Source organism: Gavia stellata, chromosome 3, assembly GCF_030936135.1.
Source record: "Gavia stellata isolate bGavSte3 chromosome 3, bGavSte3.hap2, whole genome shotgun sequence".
Classification (NCBI taxonomy): domain Eukaryota; kingdom Metazoa; phylum Chordata; class Aves; order Gaviiformes; family Gaviidae; genus Gavia; species Gavia stellata.
In genome coordinates this window covers 40,180,070-40,196,577 of record NC_082596.1, presented here as the reverse complement: position 1 = coordinate 40,196,577, position 16,508 = coordinate 40,180,070, and the positions used below count along the sequence as shown (strand labels likewise).

At 38.4% G+C, this 16,508-nt stretch overlaps 1 protein-coding gene across 1 annotated transcript; it reads right to left on the bottom strand.

Annotated features, from left to right (window-relative positions):
- Window positions 1–1,313: 1,313 nt before the first annotated feature.
- Window positions 1,314–15,253, bottom strand: GGH (gamma-glutamyl hydrolase). Its single transcript, XM_059815393.1, has 9 exons — window positions 15,124–15,253; window positions 14,470–14,584; window positions 13,172–13,222; window positions 9,895–9,979; window positions 6,489–6,627; window positions 5,503–5,609; window positions 5,310–5,400; window positions 3,874–4,011; window positions 1,314–1,790 (listed from the first exon to the last, which is right to left on the bottom strand). The coding sequence occupies exons 1-9, from the start codon at window positions 15,251–15,253 to the stop codon at window positions 1,669–1,671; spliced, it is 978 nt and encodes a 325-aa protein (XP_059671376.1). The 3' UTR covers window positions 1,314–1,668.
- Window positions 15,254–16,508: the final 1,255 nt, after the last annotated feature.

The window sequence follows — 16,508 nt, the reverse complement described above, 5'->3', positions numbered from 1 at the left end:
CTGAACAAGAAGACAGCTGGACTTGGTTTGTAAGTATCTTAGCTGCTACATTTATATGCAACTGTAGAGCATAATCCTGTTTTTACACTTGGTTCTACTCAGGAGTCAGCTAATACAGTTAATATGATAAAGTCACCCATACTAAAAATGAGTTCCATTTACTGAATTTGGCTAATTTGACAAATGTGGAAATAATCTGCAATAACACATGTTTAAGCTTGTAATTACCTGGTAGTGTCTTTCTGGTAGTCACAATTAATGTTTCCTTACAGTTTTTTAACTAATGCATTTCACATTCTCTTATGCAGTTGTTTCATGATAAAGAACAAGTTAGTCTTTTACTTGAAAAACCTGAGAAACGTACCAACTTTATTCAGATATGGCACTTGAGAGTATAAGGTACTACAAAACAGAGCTGAGGTATAAACCTGAATTCTTCATAACTCCAAATCCCTATTGAAGTTAACAGAGTTTGGAAGCTGTGCAATAAAGGAGAGTTGTATTTGATTGTCTCATCTTAGCTCCTTTTTGGACACCACACAAAGCCACTGAAAAAAATTTTCACTATGCGTGCAGCAAGGCAAAGAAAAAAAAGGTCGCATGGTGTATTGAATGTAACTGCTGTTATCATATTATGTCAACATTAATAGGTGTCTCATATACATTCATCCACTGTTTGAATTCTAGCTCCATTAAACTATCCAACAAGACAGAAAGAAACTACTGTCTTTACTAAGTTAATGGCAAACTACCTCTTGACTCAAAATGAGAATTCTATCCAGTAGCTACAGGAAAAGTCAGACTATGTAAAGAAAAAAATAGGTTTACATTCTTTTAAATATAAAGAAATAGATGTCTGCACCTCATATCTTTCTGCTGACTCCAGTTACTCTCAGACAAATTCTTGGAGGATATATAAATCTGAATTTGAAAAGAACAGAAAGTGGAATCAGCACTTAACTATGCCCTCCAAACTGACTTAATTTACCTGATTTTGCAATGCCTAGTTTACACTGCATCCTTATATTTATGTAGACCTCACAAGGTATAAGCACTCCAAACAATGTTGAATGTACAAGAGAAACAGCTTCACAAATGGGATATAACGTGCTTTTTGGGCAAAAACGTCTCCTTGCTACCATGCGTCCTTACTATTTTGGTCCATTTTTCAAACCACGAAATAGTCCCTGTCAAGAACTTGGTTACACACACATATTTACGACAAACCCAAGAGTCTCACTTGTTAAATCATTTGAAAAGGACAGGATTTTACTAAGAAACATATCAAAGCCTCTAGTGCTATCATAATCCACAATATTTTACAAAGATATCTCTCGTATTTTAAAATATATTAATACAGTGTTTTTCCTTGTACTAAACGTGATTACTTCCAAGTTTATAAGCATAATCAAGACCTCATCCCTCAAAGAAAAATGCATTTTTCTGTAGCTTACCTTAAAGTGTGACCCAAGATAATTATTATGTTATTGAATGTGAATTTTTACATTAGTGGTCCAACAGGGCAGAAGAAACACAGGATAAATCATTGTAAAGGAAAAGAACTGTTCTGGCTTTCTGTCACATGCAGTGCACTTTATCAGCTTAATTACGCAATGCTGGCAAATAATTCCATTTATAAATAGCAACACTGCACCTTTGACATGATACTCAATCAAAAAAATAGATTTGCTGAAATGAAGAAAATGTTCCTGTATAAATTGGAGTATAATTATAAATCAATTCTTTTGTTTCCTCATCTTCACTGGAGAAATGGTGTAGGCTCTTCCGGGCTGTAAAACATTGTAAAAGTACAGATTACTTTACTGTTATCCTCCTTGACAGTATCTTTCTTGGCAAAGTAAGTTGTTCTGTGTAGCATAACAGCAAATGGAATTACAGTAACTTGTATGCGAAGAGCTGTGAAGATACATCTTCAGAAAGCTGGTTACAGAATATTTTATTACTGGGGAGGAGAAATTTAATTATTAATTTAAAGCCAAGACTGTACAAAAGTATGTATCCATGAGACACTGGCAGTATCTACCAGAGATACCAGTACTTGTAATACTGAAAGAAATGCATCGGAGTATCAGTCTACTGAAAGCTGCCGTATTAGCATGGACTGGGCTGGTGAGGACAATAAAAACTGAATCCTTGTCTGGTTTATCATGCTGGCAACTCTACACAAGTTAAAATTAACAACAGATGGTTTAATTATTAAGCGATCATAGATGAGTATATTTTTGCCAGCTGAGAACAGTTTACATTGTTCACCCCATGGTTTATTTTCAAAGTTAAGGAAGACATTCTGCCTTACATTAGCTAAAAACATCAATTACTCATTGCAACGTTAGGATATGAAGTATCGGCAGGAGCAGCTGTACACAGATTAGGGAGGTAATGAAGAATAACTTGCGATTTGGTATATAAGATGGGGGGCAGACGCATGCAGCTGGCTGACACAAGTTTGCTCTACTAGAATTGAAGGTCAACAGATCCAAAAGCTAGGGACACATCTGTGTGGTACTATGCACAAGCTCATTATATGTGTATACATATATAAAAGGACTCACACGCATTCTGTCTCAACAGGACTTAGAAGCAGAGTTGGCACTTATTTGGCCACATTTACTTGGATTATGGCCTGAGCAAGCTTACTTCTGCCTGTAATACAGTGCAGACAGATACTAGAGAACATAGCAAACAAAACTAGAAAACATCCTGCATTCTAGTATTAGACTACAAAAGCAGAAACAGACTCGTACTATACTTGCTCCTATTCTCCCCTTTATTTTTGTCTTAGTCTCCCATAAGTACCCTATCAAAATTCTTAAAATACAGGAAGCTTATGGATACTGAAAGGAATTTTACATGATTTTGCTACCTTTTCGCAAAGGGGAGTAGGACTACATTATATAAAAAAGAGCCTTGAACTTGTACGAAGCACAGCTTTTACTTCTACACTCTCACCGACCAGGTCAGCAAAAGTTGCATTTCTTTAAATCACTGTCTGCTTTCTCCAATTAGGTGACTCTTTTGATTAGAGATCAAATCTAGAGACCAAACTAAGTTAGGCTATTAATCATGTTCTTTGTAGTCCCAATTGATCAGGTAAGACAATTTCATAAATTGTCAATTTAAAATATGAAAATTATATTTCAGCAGAATGGTTTAGTAAGTATAAATAAAGGAATAAAATAAGTTTGATCCCTTCAAATACTCCTGTATTTATATCACGCATATTTACAGCAAATAGACCGGAAGTGTCACAAATTATCAAAACTTCACACATTAGTTAATTCTGGCTTCTTAGGGTATAAACAAACAAATTAGAAGCTCATAAAATTCAAAAACTTCTTGTGCTGTCTGTAGTATGTAATTGTTGGACACCATATTGCACCCCTTTGATACATGCGTATACTGCCCAAGCAGTATTTATAATCTTAGTGCATATGTTTTGCAAGCAAACCTGAGAATACATTGAATGACTGTAACTCAGTTTGGAACTGAAGAAACCTCTGGAATTATGAATGCAGTATTTTTTTTCGTTTCGTTGTCTTTGGGCAAGAGAGGCTAAAATGTTACAGTGATCATTCGAAATGGTAGGAAGTCATAGCACAAACAATGCTTTTGAGCCAGTCTACTGAAAAGAGTTTGTGGAATGCCTGGCCTTTTGATGTCACTTTTACTAAGCCATTCTATTTCTAGTATCCCTTGGTATTTTATAAGCCTATAAAGCTTGCAGAGTAATCTTCTCAGAAAGCAATATGAGGTACTGAACTTTGACAGCTGAAAAAGAGGTCTGTCGGCTTCAAAGATTTTCACTAATGCTTCACACTAAAAAATGACATTTATAGATAATAAACTTTTTACCTTCATTAATGAAGAAGTCAGCTATATAATATGCTGCTCTTACAGCTGGTGGGGAATGTGGAATGCCTGGTGAATTCTTCCACTCAAAAGAATTTTTCTCTGGATGCCACTGGACACCATAAACTGGGTATTTGTATGCTGCAACAAACACAAAGCACGTAAGCAAGGTCTATGCCTTAATAATTATGTGCTTAGTCTTACTGCAAAAGAAACTCAAAGGAGAAGCTACAAAGATATGTCACTTATCAACACTTTCACAAAAGCTTAAACAGCAAGTTGAAACTCTGTTAAAGTCACAGTAGAACTGAAGGAAAAAAATTGATATTGTAAAAGGGTCTCATTCCATGCAGGAAGATTTTTGTACATCACTTTTTTGATTATTCATTTCAGAATTTGTTCATATATATATACACACACACACACACTAAATAACAATGTTACAAGTGTATCAGTCCCAAAGCTTCCCATCTACTGTCAGCATCACTCAACATACAATATTCACAGCCACACAGGATATCCCTGGCAGTTCCATGGGACAGATCCAAGTCTTAGGATCTCCTTGAAGGTCCAGTCAATTCAGGGACAGCTCTCATCTGCTCTGTGCCAGGCCTGATACATACAGGGGGAAGCCAGTCCTTAACTCTTACAGGGAATAGCGGCACAGCAGCTGATGACTGCTCTGTGATAAACTGCTTGCAGGCATGGGAGATGTCTGTCATTAGCCTAATCAGGTTTTCTGATCAAACTGCTATTCTTCTCTTTTGGAGGACAGCCAGTAAGCCATACAGAAGAATCCCATGGGCTGACAGCTGGGCCTTACTGTAGAGCTGCTAGTAGTGCACTGATCAAGATAAATCACTCGTTTAAGAGCTAACTTGTTTCTTGAGCTGAGCAAGCCTGGTGCAAAACTTATGAAACACAAGGTAAGTAATGCAAAAGGCTTTTGGAGGAGGGCAATTACCAGTATTGCTGCTAAAGTAATGAGGGATGTTGCTGTTACCTCAGTACCCTGAATTGTTCTTCCCGTACAGCAAGCAGATACGGAGCACCACAGGAATACAAGCATAAGCAGACAGACAGAAAGCAAGGTGCAACAGAGGCACATTGCACTGCAGAGGGATTAAACTACTACAGGATGAGTGCTGTACACTTCACATCACAGCACTCGAATATTCCAGTGCTAAAGTGCAGCAGCATATCTGGAAGGGGAACAGTGGGCGAGAGAAGCAAGTAATTAGGCTCATAGATATGCACTGAAAAGCTAAAATATCCCTGCAAACAGAGTATGTTCCTCACAGCCAGAGCACCGACAGGGCTGATGCTCACCCTGCTATTCTAACAGCAAGCTTGCAGTACAAATTAACGTCAATGCCACAACACCTCTAAAGAACTAGTTTGTTACAGTCACAGTTTACAAAGAAAATTCATTTCCCTACCTTCCATGGTAGATATAAACTCCACTTCACCATCAGTGTTAGTGGTCAGAACATTATAGAAATTACGAAGCTTTTCATTCTTTGTGAAATTCTGTGATAAGAAGGGGGGAAAAAAGGTGTGTTATTTGCTCATTTATTTCTAGTTTTAACCAAGCAAATGCGTTTGTATTCAGGAAATAAAATGATCAAATACCTCCATGGAGAGGCTCCACATATGAAAGTTTGATGTCAACGGCTCAGTAGCAAACGCACGTAATACATCATCAGGGAAATTCTTGAATAATCTACTGTCTTTTGCAGCTATTACAAAGAAAAATGACAAAAAGGATATTGTCCATTATCCAAGCTGCTAACAGATGGACTAATATTGAACAGGAGACAAATTTAATAAAGTACTGCATTAAAGTAAACTTCTTTCTGTAGTATAACTTTACGATTTTAGAATATGCTGCAAGGAAAATTAGTGAAATAACTACAACAGGTTTCCAATATGCTGTTGCCACTGTCCTCCAGCCTTGATCCAGAGAGGACGCAACTTTGCTGCCTAAGTTCTCACTAAAATAAGCATCATTCTTTGCCACTCATTTCAGTGACCCTTCCATTCACAATGAGCACAAATGACAGAATTTGAGAGTGCTACATGGTCCGCAGATGGATTACTCACAAATTAAAGGAAAAAGTATCAGCAGAGGCCACATTTTACCAGTGTTGCTGAGAGGCACAGCTCTATCTTAAGGGACCTCTCTGATTTCGATACTGTACAAGTGGGACAGCAATGCTGATATTCATCATTAGGAAAGATGTAATTCGAAAAATTTAAAATCACCCGCTCTCCATGTTTGACAGGTTTTGGACCCATGAGTTTTGTTTGACTTGGTAACAAAAAGGGACCTAAACCCACATTATTTTTGTGGGTCTAAATTATCAAATGACTCAAAGAGCCACAACTGTGGTTTTTGCTGACTGCTGGTGTTTTCAAATGGCTTGTGCTCACATCTCTGCTTTAGAAGTGATAGAATTGCACTGACTTCATGAAAAGAGTCATGGCAACTTAATAAGAAAGAATTTAACAAGATAATAATCAGAAACCTCCCAAACATTCACCCCTACATATTTATCACAAACAAAACACAACATCTCTCAGCAAAACTCAGACATGAGATGTAATGGATTTTTCACCTGAGGTAAAGTTCAGAGGGAGTGCAAAACCATTTGTCTTGGTATTAACAAGTAAAACTTCACCACTTGTGAGATAGGTAAGTTCTTCATGTCCAAGACATGTTCCCCATACTGGGAAATAATCTCCTTTATCATTAGCCTTCAAAATAAAAAGAAACAACATAAGGAAAAAGTACTGAAGATTTCCAGAAAGAAGACTGAAGAGAACTTCCTACTCTTTTCACTTTGCCTTGTGTAGGTGAGAAGTAAAACTACTACAGTAGTACAAATTGCTACCAGAGGAATTTTAACAGTTCAATTACAATTGAAATAAACACAGACTCCCTTAGCTTTTCTCCTAAAATATGAAGGCTAGCGGATATACACATAAGCAGTAAACTAAGCCTAATGTTGATATTAATTTGACTGTTCTGTTCTACGAATAAGTAATGTTGAGAGCAGCCTAAACGGAAACCACAAAATACAACATTTCTATAAAAAAGGCAATCATAAGAAGGGACACAAACCAATCTGTCACCATTTTGAGGGAAAGCCTATTCATTGCAATTCATACTTTTATATGAAGCATGTTATGATCACATAGCAAGGGCCCTTTGCAATGTCCGTATGCCTGTGCCCACCCATCTATTTTAAGAAAATATAAATCCTAAGACCGTAGCCATAATAGTAATAAGTGACATACTTATAGGCTTGTTTAACTAGCAGATTTGGACCTGTGTTCCAGAAAGACAAACTGTGAGTTTAAGCAACATAAAAAAGTGACAATCATTTTCAAAGAATAAAAATTGGCAGGTAAGTGCAAAAACAAGAGAAGAAAGCGAAAAAGAGAAAAGGAAAGCAAAAAGAGAACACAACTAGCTTCCTGTCACTTATCTAAGCACAGTGCATACACACAGTGGAAATTTGCATTTTTGTATGGTTTATTCCTGATAGTAAGTGCATGTTAAGGACTGGGATGTTTCAGAACTCCTGTTTTTGTGAAATCTGAGTAGTCTTTCTTAACCTGTTTCTGAACATTTTTAAGTTATGCATACCACACCACAACCCCCTGAAGAGCTGCTGATCAAAAGTCATTTTTGAGAAAGCTGAAATTACAGGCTTAGAATAAAAATGTTACCCTAGTGCATTACAGATAGTATGGTAATAGAAGCCCATATAACTACTTCTTCTCAGAGCAAAACATGGAAGATTTACAGAAAGAAGGCTAATAGTACTGCAGAGTCTTCATGACCACCCATCATGCATGGCTAGACACAGGACTTGCAACTCCACTGTCTGTCTTTCATGTAAGTGAGGAATAAAACCACTAAAGGCAAAAAATAGTTTAAGAACAATTACAACTGAACTGTAAACGTTTTGTGCACCCTCTGCTTTTTTAATAAACATTAGCCTGGAGGCTAAGCAAACAACACCCAAGACATCACATTTTAAAAACTCATTTAATAGCTGGAAAACTGTATTTCATTTAGGTTTTTGCCTAGCTAGTAGAATTCTATTAACTTGGATGGGGATTAGCATTTCACATCCTCTATTCAGATTAAAGCAGAGCCAAACCAAGTAATTTCTCATTGTGAACATTTGAAAATGAAGAGAAAAGGAGCCCTCATATATTTAAAAAAACCCATAATATTCAGTCAATTCTGTACCTGCTAATATACTCTTGACTATTGTAGATTACCTTACATTTGTAAAACTACCAATATTTTATAGCGCTAATTAAGTCCCAAAAGATGAAAATCAAAACACACAATCATCACAAATCGCACAGAAAAAACCCCTGACTTATTAGTAAGGGTTACCTATGATGAACTGAAAATTATTTTCTGCCTTTCACTCACCTGAAGTACACATACCATCTAATAAACCTGCCTCTCTGATGATAAAATTATGACATATGCAATTCAGTTAATCATTGTGAAATGTCGTCAACAGAATTTTGTAATAGTACTGCAAACCACAAGAAACCCTTGCCCCAGTACTGAATACCAAGACACAGGCTGCACTTCACACAGTGAGCAGTTTCAAAGAGACAAATGAGATTGTCTCACATAAAAGCAAGATAGTCTTTGCAAGATTCAGGTTTAAGGCAACAGACTGACAATCACTACGAATAAAGACAGACGAAAGTATAACAACATTGGTGTTTGGGGATTGAAGAGTAGGAAACTTAATTACTGAATTGCAGCAGCTGACTGGTCCTGTGAATGCCACTGCCTGCGCTTTCCTTGCCTGCTGTTGTAAAGTCAGCAGTAAGGGTAGAAGAGGAATTCCTCAGTGCCAATGAATGCTTCTACCATGGTAACAGTTTAAACACTACTCATAACTGCCTCTAGAATTGGGCAAAGTTTTCCAAAGTATGACTTCCATGACAATTTTAATCAACATTAGCTGAAAACAAAATAAAGCCGGTAAAGAGGAGAAAAGGAAGAAGATTTACATTTTTATTCAATTTGAATACAGAAGATCCTTAACAAATCACAGGAATTGTATATAAAGCTCAGTGAATCTCCATGCCTTTCCACAATGCAAACTTTACTTCAAAATGTGTTGATTACTATCTGAAAAAACCCCCACCTCTTATGCTCTAAGAGAATTAAGTCTTCAATAAGGATTCAGAGCCTTCCTGATGTTCTTTGAAAGAAAGAGCTTTCCCAGAAATTCAATCTTTTCTTAATAAAGCTAATGATCATATAAATATTTAAAAAATAATTAATAGAACATTTCAAGTGTTCTTTTTCATGTTAGAAATTAAGCTAGTGTTTACTTCAAAAATCTGCTATATTTTACAGTTACCAATGCAAAGAAATAGGTAAAATGGTATAACGTGCTAACGTAGATCCCTCATCTGCATAGCCGAAGATTTATATAAATTTACTTATAGGTAAGCGAGAACAAAGGTGTTTCACTAGCTATAACATATATGCGAAGGGAGGCCTTAATGTTCTATCACTGTAAACTGGTTTATTTGAGAGCATCTCTAGAATTCCTTCTGAGTCCAAACTTTAGTCATAAGACTTCTACGAATGATTACATTTATGTATATCTTTGTCCAACATTTAATGTCAATGGATACTCTGTGCTTTTGAAAGGCATTATTGTTACTTTATTGCAAGTTCCACACAGCCATAAAGCCCCAGCTACAATGAATAAATAATACTGTTTCTCACCTGGAGAACTTGGGAGTTTAAGACCATGACACAACATATAACAGGAGAGGGTGTCAGAAGTCCAAATCTTAGGCTACTAAATGATTTTTTTATGCAGAAGCCAGCAATGAGCTACTCATTATTGGGTTTACAGTTAACACACTGGATGCCAATGGAAAACTATGAAAATATGAGCCTCACTGTCATTTTGATCTCCAAACAGTGACGATAACAAGAACAGACTGTTCCTTAGTAATTACCTCTAATGCCTTGTGGTAAAATATCTTAGCAACCCTGGAATACTCTGAAGTCTTAAGATCCACACCACCTCCTGGAAAAAGTACCCTGAAAGGCAACATCCAAGAATCTGATTAGCAACGGTGATCAAACTAAAACCTGGACAATGTACACAGAGAAAGGTCTGATAGTGGTTTTAAGGGGAGGATTCAGGTCTAGATTAAGACATCTACATTTCAGAAATCTATAGATAGGCATCTAAGCTTCCACTATAGACAGCAGGGATCTAGTCAGAAAAGTCAATTGAGACTTGAATAGGTTTTCTAGAGCAGACACCTAACTGGTCGGTAGGTTGAACAGCCCTGTAGGCTCCACCAGCTGTACTGATTAGCACTCCATTAATTATGTGAGTTTAGACAGCTAGCACACATGCAGACAGCTAAGTTTAGGTGTCTAAGCCTTTAACTGAATCATATCCTAAATCTCAGTGTTCTTCTACTGAAGAACAGTTATTATCACAAAGTAGTGACCAAGCCTCCTGCAATGTAAGGTAGAGGAGAGTAAACAGAAAATACACGAAACATACAAATTTCAGCTGGTACACAAAAGGGTTGCATGCCATGACTCCATCAACTCCTGTCCTGACTCTTAGCTGGCTCTCCCTACCACTTTAAAATCATGGCCTCAATCCTAATTCATCCTGTTCAATTTCAGTAAAGAAGAATTGTGGCCCTGGCAGAGTGACCTTTTTCATGCAGACAACACAGATCAAAAAGCTCCTATTAGAAAGCAAAAAAAAGTACGTTTGGCCGTAACCTTTGGTCACACAGCATCTAATATAGATGAAGAAGACAAAGCAATCTCAGAGACAATTTCAAAGAGATGGTGCACAATCTTTTTCCACCACAAAAAATAATCAGCAATGGCAATTCTCTGTGTGGCTCCCCAAAAACCAAACACCACAAAAGAAAAAGACTCAGTACAGTCTAACAGAGATTTCACATGTACACATGATGACATGGAAAGTAACCAAGTACCATCAGAGACAGTAAAATGAAATAAAGGAACTTTCTTCTGGCTGTAAGTGGAACAGTACCTGCAGAACCCACAGAACTGAGTGTGTGAGCGCTCCCTAACCCACTGCAGCAGAACCTCAATTAGATTTACTCAAGCCACATCCATCAGTTGCTAATTTTTTACCAAAATGGCTGAAGGATTTCTTCTACATTTCTGTGCTCTGGAAATGGCAACCTGTATCAGTGAGATACTAACAAGCAGCTAGAAACAACTAACATCTCAAATGATCCCAAGCATTTGCAGAGCGAGTGTGCGTTTAAACCCTTGTGACCAGGTTTATTTTAAGGTGCACAGGATCATGCAAAAGCCACCACATATTTGCTGGAAAAGTAGAGCAGTATTCACAAAAATATAAATCTGATTACTCTCCAGTGCCGATACAGAAAATTAATACAGCTGAAGATATTTTCAAAACAGGCCAGACTATACATTTCTACAGAGATCTCGTTAGACAAATGCAGCAATCCTTACCTGGAAGTGGTGGAAAATTAATTTCACCTGTTCCTTTTGTTCAAACCAAAAACTGGGCAATACTAATTAGGAAAAACAATTGTCATTTCTGCTAATGCAAAAAGGAAGTAAACCATTAAGTAGCAATGATAATGGCTTGACATTGTCATAAGCAGATTGAAATGCAACTACTTGTATTCCAGTATCTCTAACTGGTTAGAGCTGATGACATTCACTGTGAATTTCAAAGGCTATCTCAGGAGTACGTTGCTATATTCATAAAATTCTGTCTCTACCACAGTAAATTTCATGATTTTAAGAAGGTGGCATTTAATAACAATTTCCAACTGCAAAGAACCTGGAGCTAAGGTCTTACAACATGAAAGATCAGTGTATCACCTTCTTACATCTAAGTTTCCACAGAATGGAAAGTCCTTCCCTCCAGAGATCTTGTTTGTTATTTACACACAGTGATACTGTGGAAGCCATTAGCTGACAGCGGAGGGCAACACGAGGAAATACAGACCAACCCTACCAACCTACATAGCACAAACCCAACTGCCAGTCACTGCAAAGACAGAAGGATAAGGGAACTTGATCTACTTGCCTAACACCCTCTTCTGCATCAAGGTAGGTGGTGAGGTAGAAAGAATGGGAGACCCCCGTGGTGAAAGTCCTTCTGGCAACCAAAGAGAGGCTGGCAGCCATGAGAAAAGGATGAAATGATTCATTTCGTCTCCAACATGAGGAGCTACAGGGGAGAAAGTGTCACTGTCTTTTACTTGCTTATACCGTAAGACTGTAAAGACCCACGTCTTAGTGTACAGGGCGTGCAGTGGAGCGTTAAGAGGACAATGTTCTCCCCAGACAGCCACAGGTCTAAATTTGCCAATTCTACACATGTTGATTAACATTCTAGTATATACATAAGCTTAATATAAATATTCATGGTTTACGAAGCTCATCTCACAACTACAAGTAGCCCAATCACATGCTATGGGCTCATATACAATCAGCCCTGTGAAGTGTAGCATCAGCTGATTTAACTCTTCTGAAGTGCACTTTTAGCACAAGGCAAACATAAAAGGTTTTGACTTTGTTTAGTCCACAATTAAAATGTGTTAAATTGGATCACGTTATCCCACATTTAAAATGTAGGAAGAACACATGGGTGGACAGTTACCATAGGCCAGCTGAAAAGTTAGAATGTTTATCTAACAAAGACCTAAGCCACAGAACCATGACAAGCAAGACAGGCCATTCAAGTAGCAAGAGAGAAGGCACCCATAGAGAAAAGGGTACAAGAGACTGGAAATTGGAAACTTTTATGATAGAGGAAAGGACTAGAAGAGGGAAGAAAGAGTAGGAACAGGGATGAAACACCCAGCAAGTGCTATTAAATATCAAAATTAAGGTGATCACTCAAACGAGGACAAGGAAAAACTTAACAAAGAGGAAGGGGGCTATTTCACTCATAAAATTGTTAACCGCTATAATGCCACTTATGTCTGCCTGCACACAAGCACAGGAGAATGCCAAGATGAGCCTTGGCACTGCTACAGATTATCTGACATGTGCTCCTCAAGGAAGGAAAGGCAGCAGACCAACATTGGATGAAATAGTGCGCGCTCTGTCTTAGAGCATATTTACATGTCTGCAGTGCTCAGCACAAGCTCTCAAGAGAGTAGAAAGCCAAGTGTTCTTGGGAATAGAGCAGAGCTCAAAACCAGAACTGTTACGTCTTTCAACAGAAAATTAGTGCTCAAAACTTACCCATTAATAGAGTGGAATATTTTATCATATTCTTCATCTGAAAGATTTAATCTGAAACACCAAGAAAATAGTTACAGAATACATATGAAATATAGATACTTAACCCCAAAAATATCATCATTATTGAACAGAAACGTAAGACACAAAATAGGTAGAAAACATGCTTTAAGCAGAATAAATAGACCCAATTCAAATGAAACATTTCACTTGAAACAGCTCAGAAAATAGGGCCCTGTCAGGTACAGTTCAGGATTAGGTACTCTGAGACCCCTTTGCAGACACTCGTTAAATTTAACATTTACATGAATGGCATGGTTATTATTTCCTGCAGACCGGCAACTCCGGTTTCCAATTGACTCCAAGAAGGGCAGAGCTGCAAACAGTGGGGTCACACCCATTCTTCAGCAAAGATATAGTTGAGAGGTGGAAAGATGAGAAAGACCTCAGCATCAGCAAACTGCTATGACGGCTAAACTCTTGCAGAACTGATATGCTGGGTATATTCAAAGTGTCCAGCTTTGCTGCAATTAACTTAGTTGCCAGAATTAGAAGCCTCCATTCATCGATGAAGCTTCTGGTCAGCAAACACCAGTTATGTGAAGAACACTGGCTTCTAATTCAGGCATTTAACTGGTGCTCTTATTGGACTGTGTGGATACATCCTATTGTGATTTTGTGCAGCTGCATTAGTATCATTTTTAAGTTCTAACTATCATTTTAACATCTGATTTCAGTGCGTTTTATATTTTATAGCTAACTGTTGGCTATGAAGTATTGTCAGTTCTGTTACTTTCTCTGCTACTTTTTACCCAACAACCAAAAATACAACAACACATGGAGTTAGTGACCCATAATTTGAGCAGAACTGGACTTCGGTTTCTTCAAGGAGTACTGATAGCCTTCCTCCATTACTTGAATTCTAGGACTATAGAATGTGACAAAAGATAGTATGTATATATGTACCTAGATATCTATGTGTGTTTGTGGGGCACTACACATTAGACTGAATGCAGCTAGCTTCAAAAACCATGGATGCAAACTACGGAGGGTAATTTTACAGGTAAAAAAAGAGACTTTTTCAAATAAAGGTTCTTATTGTAAGAAGAAATATTAAAAATTACACGTTCCAGTCTGCTTTTATTCTGATTTCGAAAACTCCCTGCAAATTGTAGCATCTTCAAATAGTCTTTGAGGAGCTCTCAACACTCAGAAAAGCAGCACAACTGCTTTCTATGCCTCTATGATGATACCCTTATGTTAAACAATTATTACCCACTTGTAAGGATATAAAAATCTACCTTATTGGCACAACTCGGGCACCAGCAGATTCCAAAAACTTCACATACGAAGCTGCAATGTAAGAACTTCCAAATCTGCGGAACTTCTCAAAATTACATTCCTGTGACAATATCCCTGAAGGGTCCAAGAAAGAAAATTAGCACTATACAAATAGCCAATGCTACATGCTGAAAGGAAAATTAAACTGCAATTTCCTATATGCCAGGTTACAGTGTTACATTTACTGCCTGAAAGAATTACAAACACTGAGACATTGGGGCATCAAGCACGAGTCAAAGGTCTCAAATAAACCCACATTATCTGACTGAGACTCAGCTTCCTTGCTCTATTTACTACTAAAACTTCTCTTAAATAAGTTATAATTATTTTAAGATTTTTAAACAAAGCATGTGTAGCGCAGCGCTATTCATAAAAGCTTTATCCAACCCTGCGCTCCGGGAGACCCTTCACTCCACACAGATACCGGCAGGGTTTCACGTCGCTTTTAGGAGCCGTTCCCTCCCCCAGCACAGCGAAGGCAGGGTGCGAGGCAGCCCTCGGCCGCCGAGTTACCCCGGGCCGGCCGGTAATCCCCGGGGAGCGGCGGCCGGGAGCTGAGGGACCGCCGCCCCCCTCCCCTCGGCTGCCCCCCCGCCGCCGCCGCCGCCCCTTACCAATGATGGGCCTCTCGTTGCCCTCCGCCACGCGGCCGCGCAGCACGAGGGAGGCTGCGGCGGCGCAGCAGAGCAAGAGGAGGAGGAGGGTGGCGGCCGGGACGGGAGGAAGCCCTGCGAGGCGCCCCATGGCCTCGTCGCCCGCTGCCTGCCAGAACCAACCGCTCCGCTCAGCGACCGGCCCGGCCGCGCGCAACACCCGGCCCGCCCTCCGCCGCGCCGCGGGGCACGCCGGGAAATGTAGTTCCGGCGCCGCCGCGCCCGGAGGGAGGAGATGGCCTCGGTCCTGCTGAGGCCCCCTCTCAGTGCTCGGGAAAGGCGACAGACGAGGCTGGTTCAACTAGAAAAGTTTTATTAATATAATGATGTTAACAGGTAAAAAATTAAAAAACATTGTGCGTTACATTGTGCTTATAGTCAGTAGTAAATTACATTTGTATCATTTAACAGCAACTTACTGTTTTTAGAGGCACTCCCGGTACTCTTAAAGAATAATGCACTTGGAGACTTTCACTTTTGTGTTTTGTTGACTCTGCAGCTCAAAGCTGCCATACCACCACCCATCATACCAATACCTCTTCATTCATTACGCAAATGTCCTAATTATCTTCTGTCCTTATTATTAGCAGCAACTACAATTGTCCCTTAGAGTTCCTACCTCCTATATAACATGTAAACATTAGATATAATTAACCATTCATAAAAAAAATAACTGCATTCAGTGCTCTAACTGTTGTGCTATGCAAACACGTTACCATTCAATAATAGATTCAGGATATTTTTGAAGACATTTAGGACTTTATATTGTAATCCAAATGAATATTAAAAAACCCAGCTAAATTTTGCCCATCTGCATATACATATGCAATCAAATGAAGTCTCTGCTACATAAAACAGCAATGACTAGAGATCGGTTTCATAGGAAAAGTTTGAATTTTCCTGTTCATGGAAACACGGTTCATTCCTTTATGTGGTTTACATTCAAGGATTAAAATTGAAGGAGCATAAAATTAAAACAATAGCTTCAGTTCTCCAGTTCATAAATTATTTCGAACTTGAGTTACACACTTGAAGAATTGCCAGATGCCTGACTACTTAGTTTATTTTCTTATAAAGAAGAATTAGCACTTCACTGAACTCCTTTATTTAAGGAGCTTTTATATCACAAAATAGTTCAATCTGAGAAAAAGAAAGATATATGAAATATATGAATATAGGAAAATGTATCTGAAAAATGTTTCTTTAAATTTAGGCTCCATATCAGAGAGCTCCTGAAAGAAAAGAATGAAAAACGCACTTGAGGAAATGAGGGAACTGGAAAGAAAAAAAAAAAGTTTAAAAAACAATTTTGTAGCTGGCATTGACCTTACCACAGCAGAAGAAAC

Bases quoted from the DNA above. Each gene is read 5' to 3' on its own strand.
- GGH (XM_059815393.1), bottom strand. From the start codon at position 15,253: ATGGGGCGCCTCGCAGGGCTTCCTCCCGTCCCGGCCGCCACCCTCCTC. The intron at 6,628-9,894 runs GTAATTACTAAG...TTTATTTTGAAG, and splicing joins TTTACCACAAGGCATTAGAG to GCTAATGATAAAGGAGATTA. The intron at 5,610-6,488 runs GTGAAAAATCCA...TCTTTGTAATAG, and splicing joins CCCTCTGAACTTTACCTCAG to CTGCAAAAGACAGTAGATTA.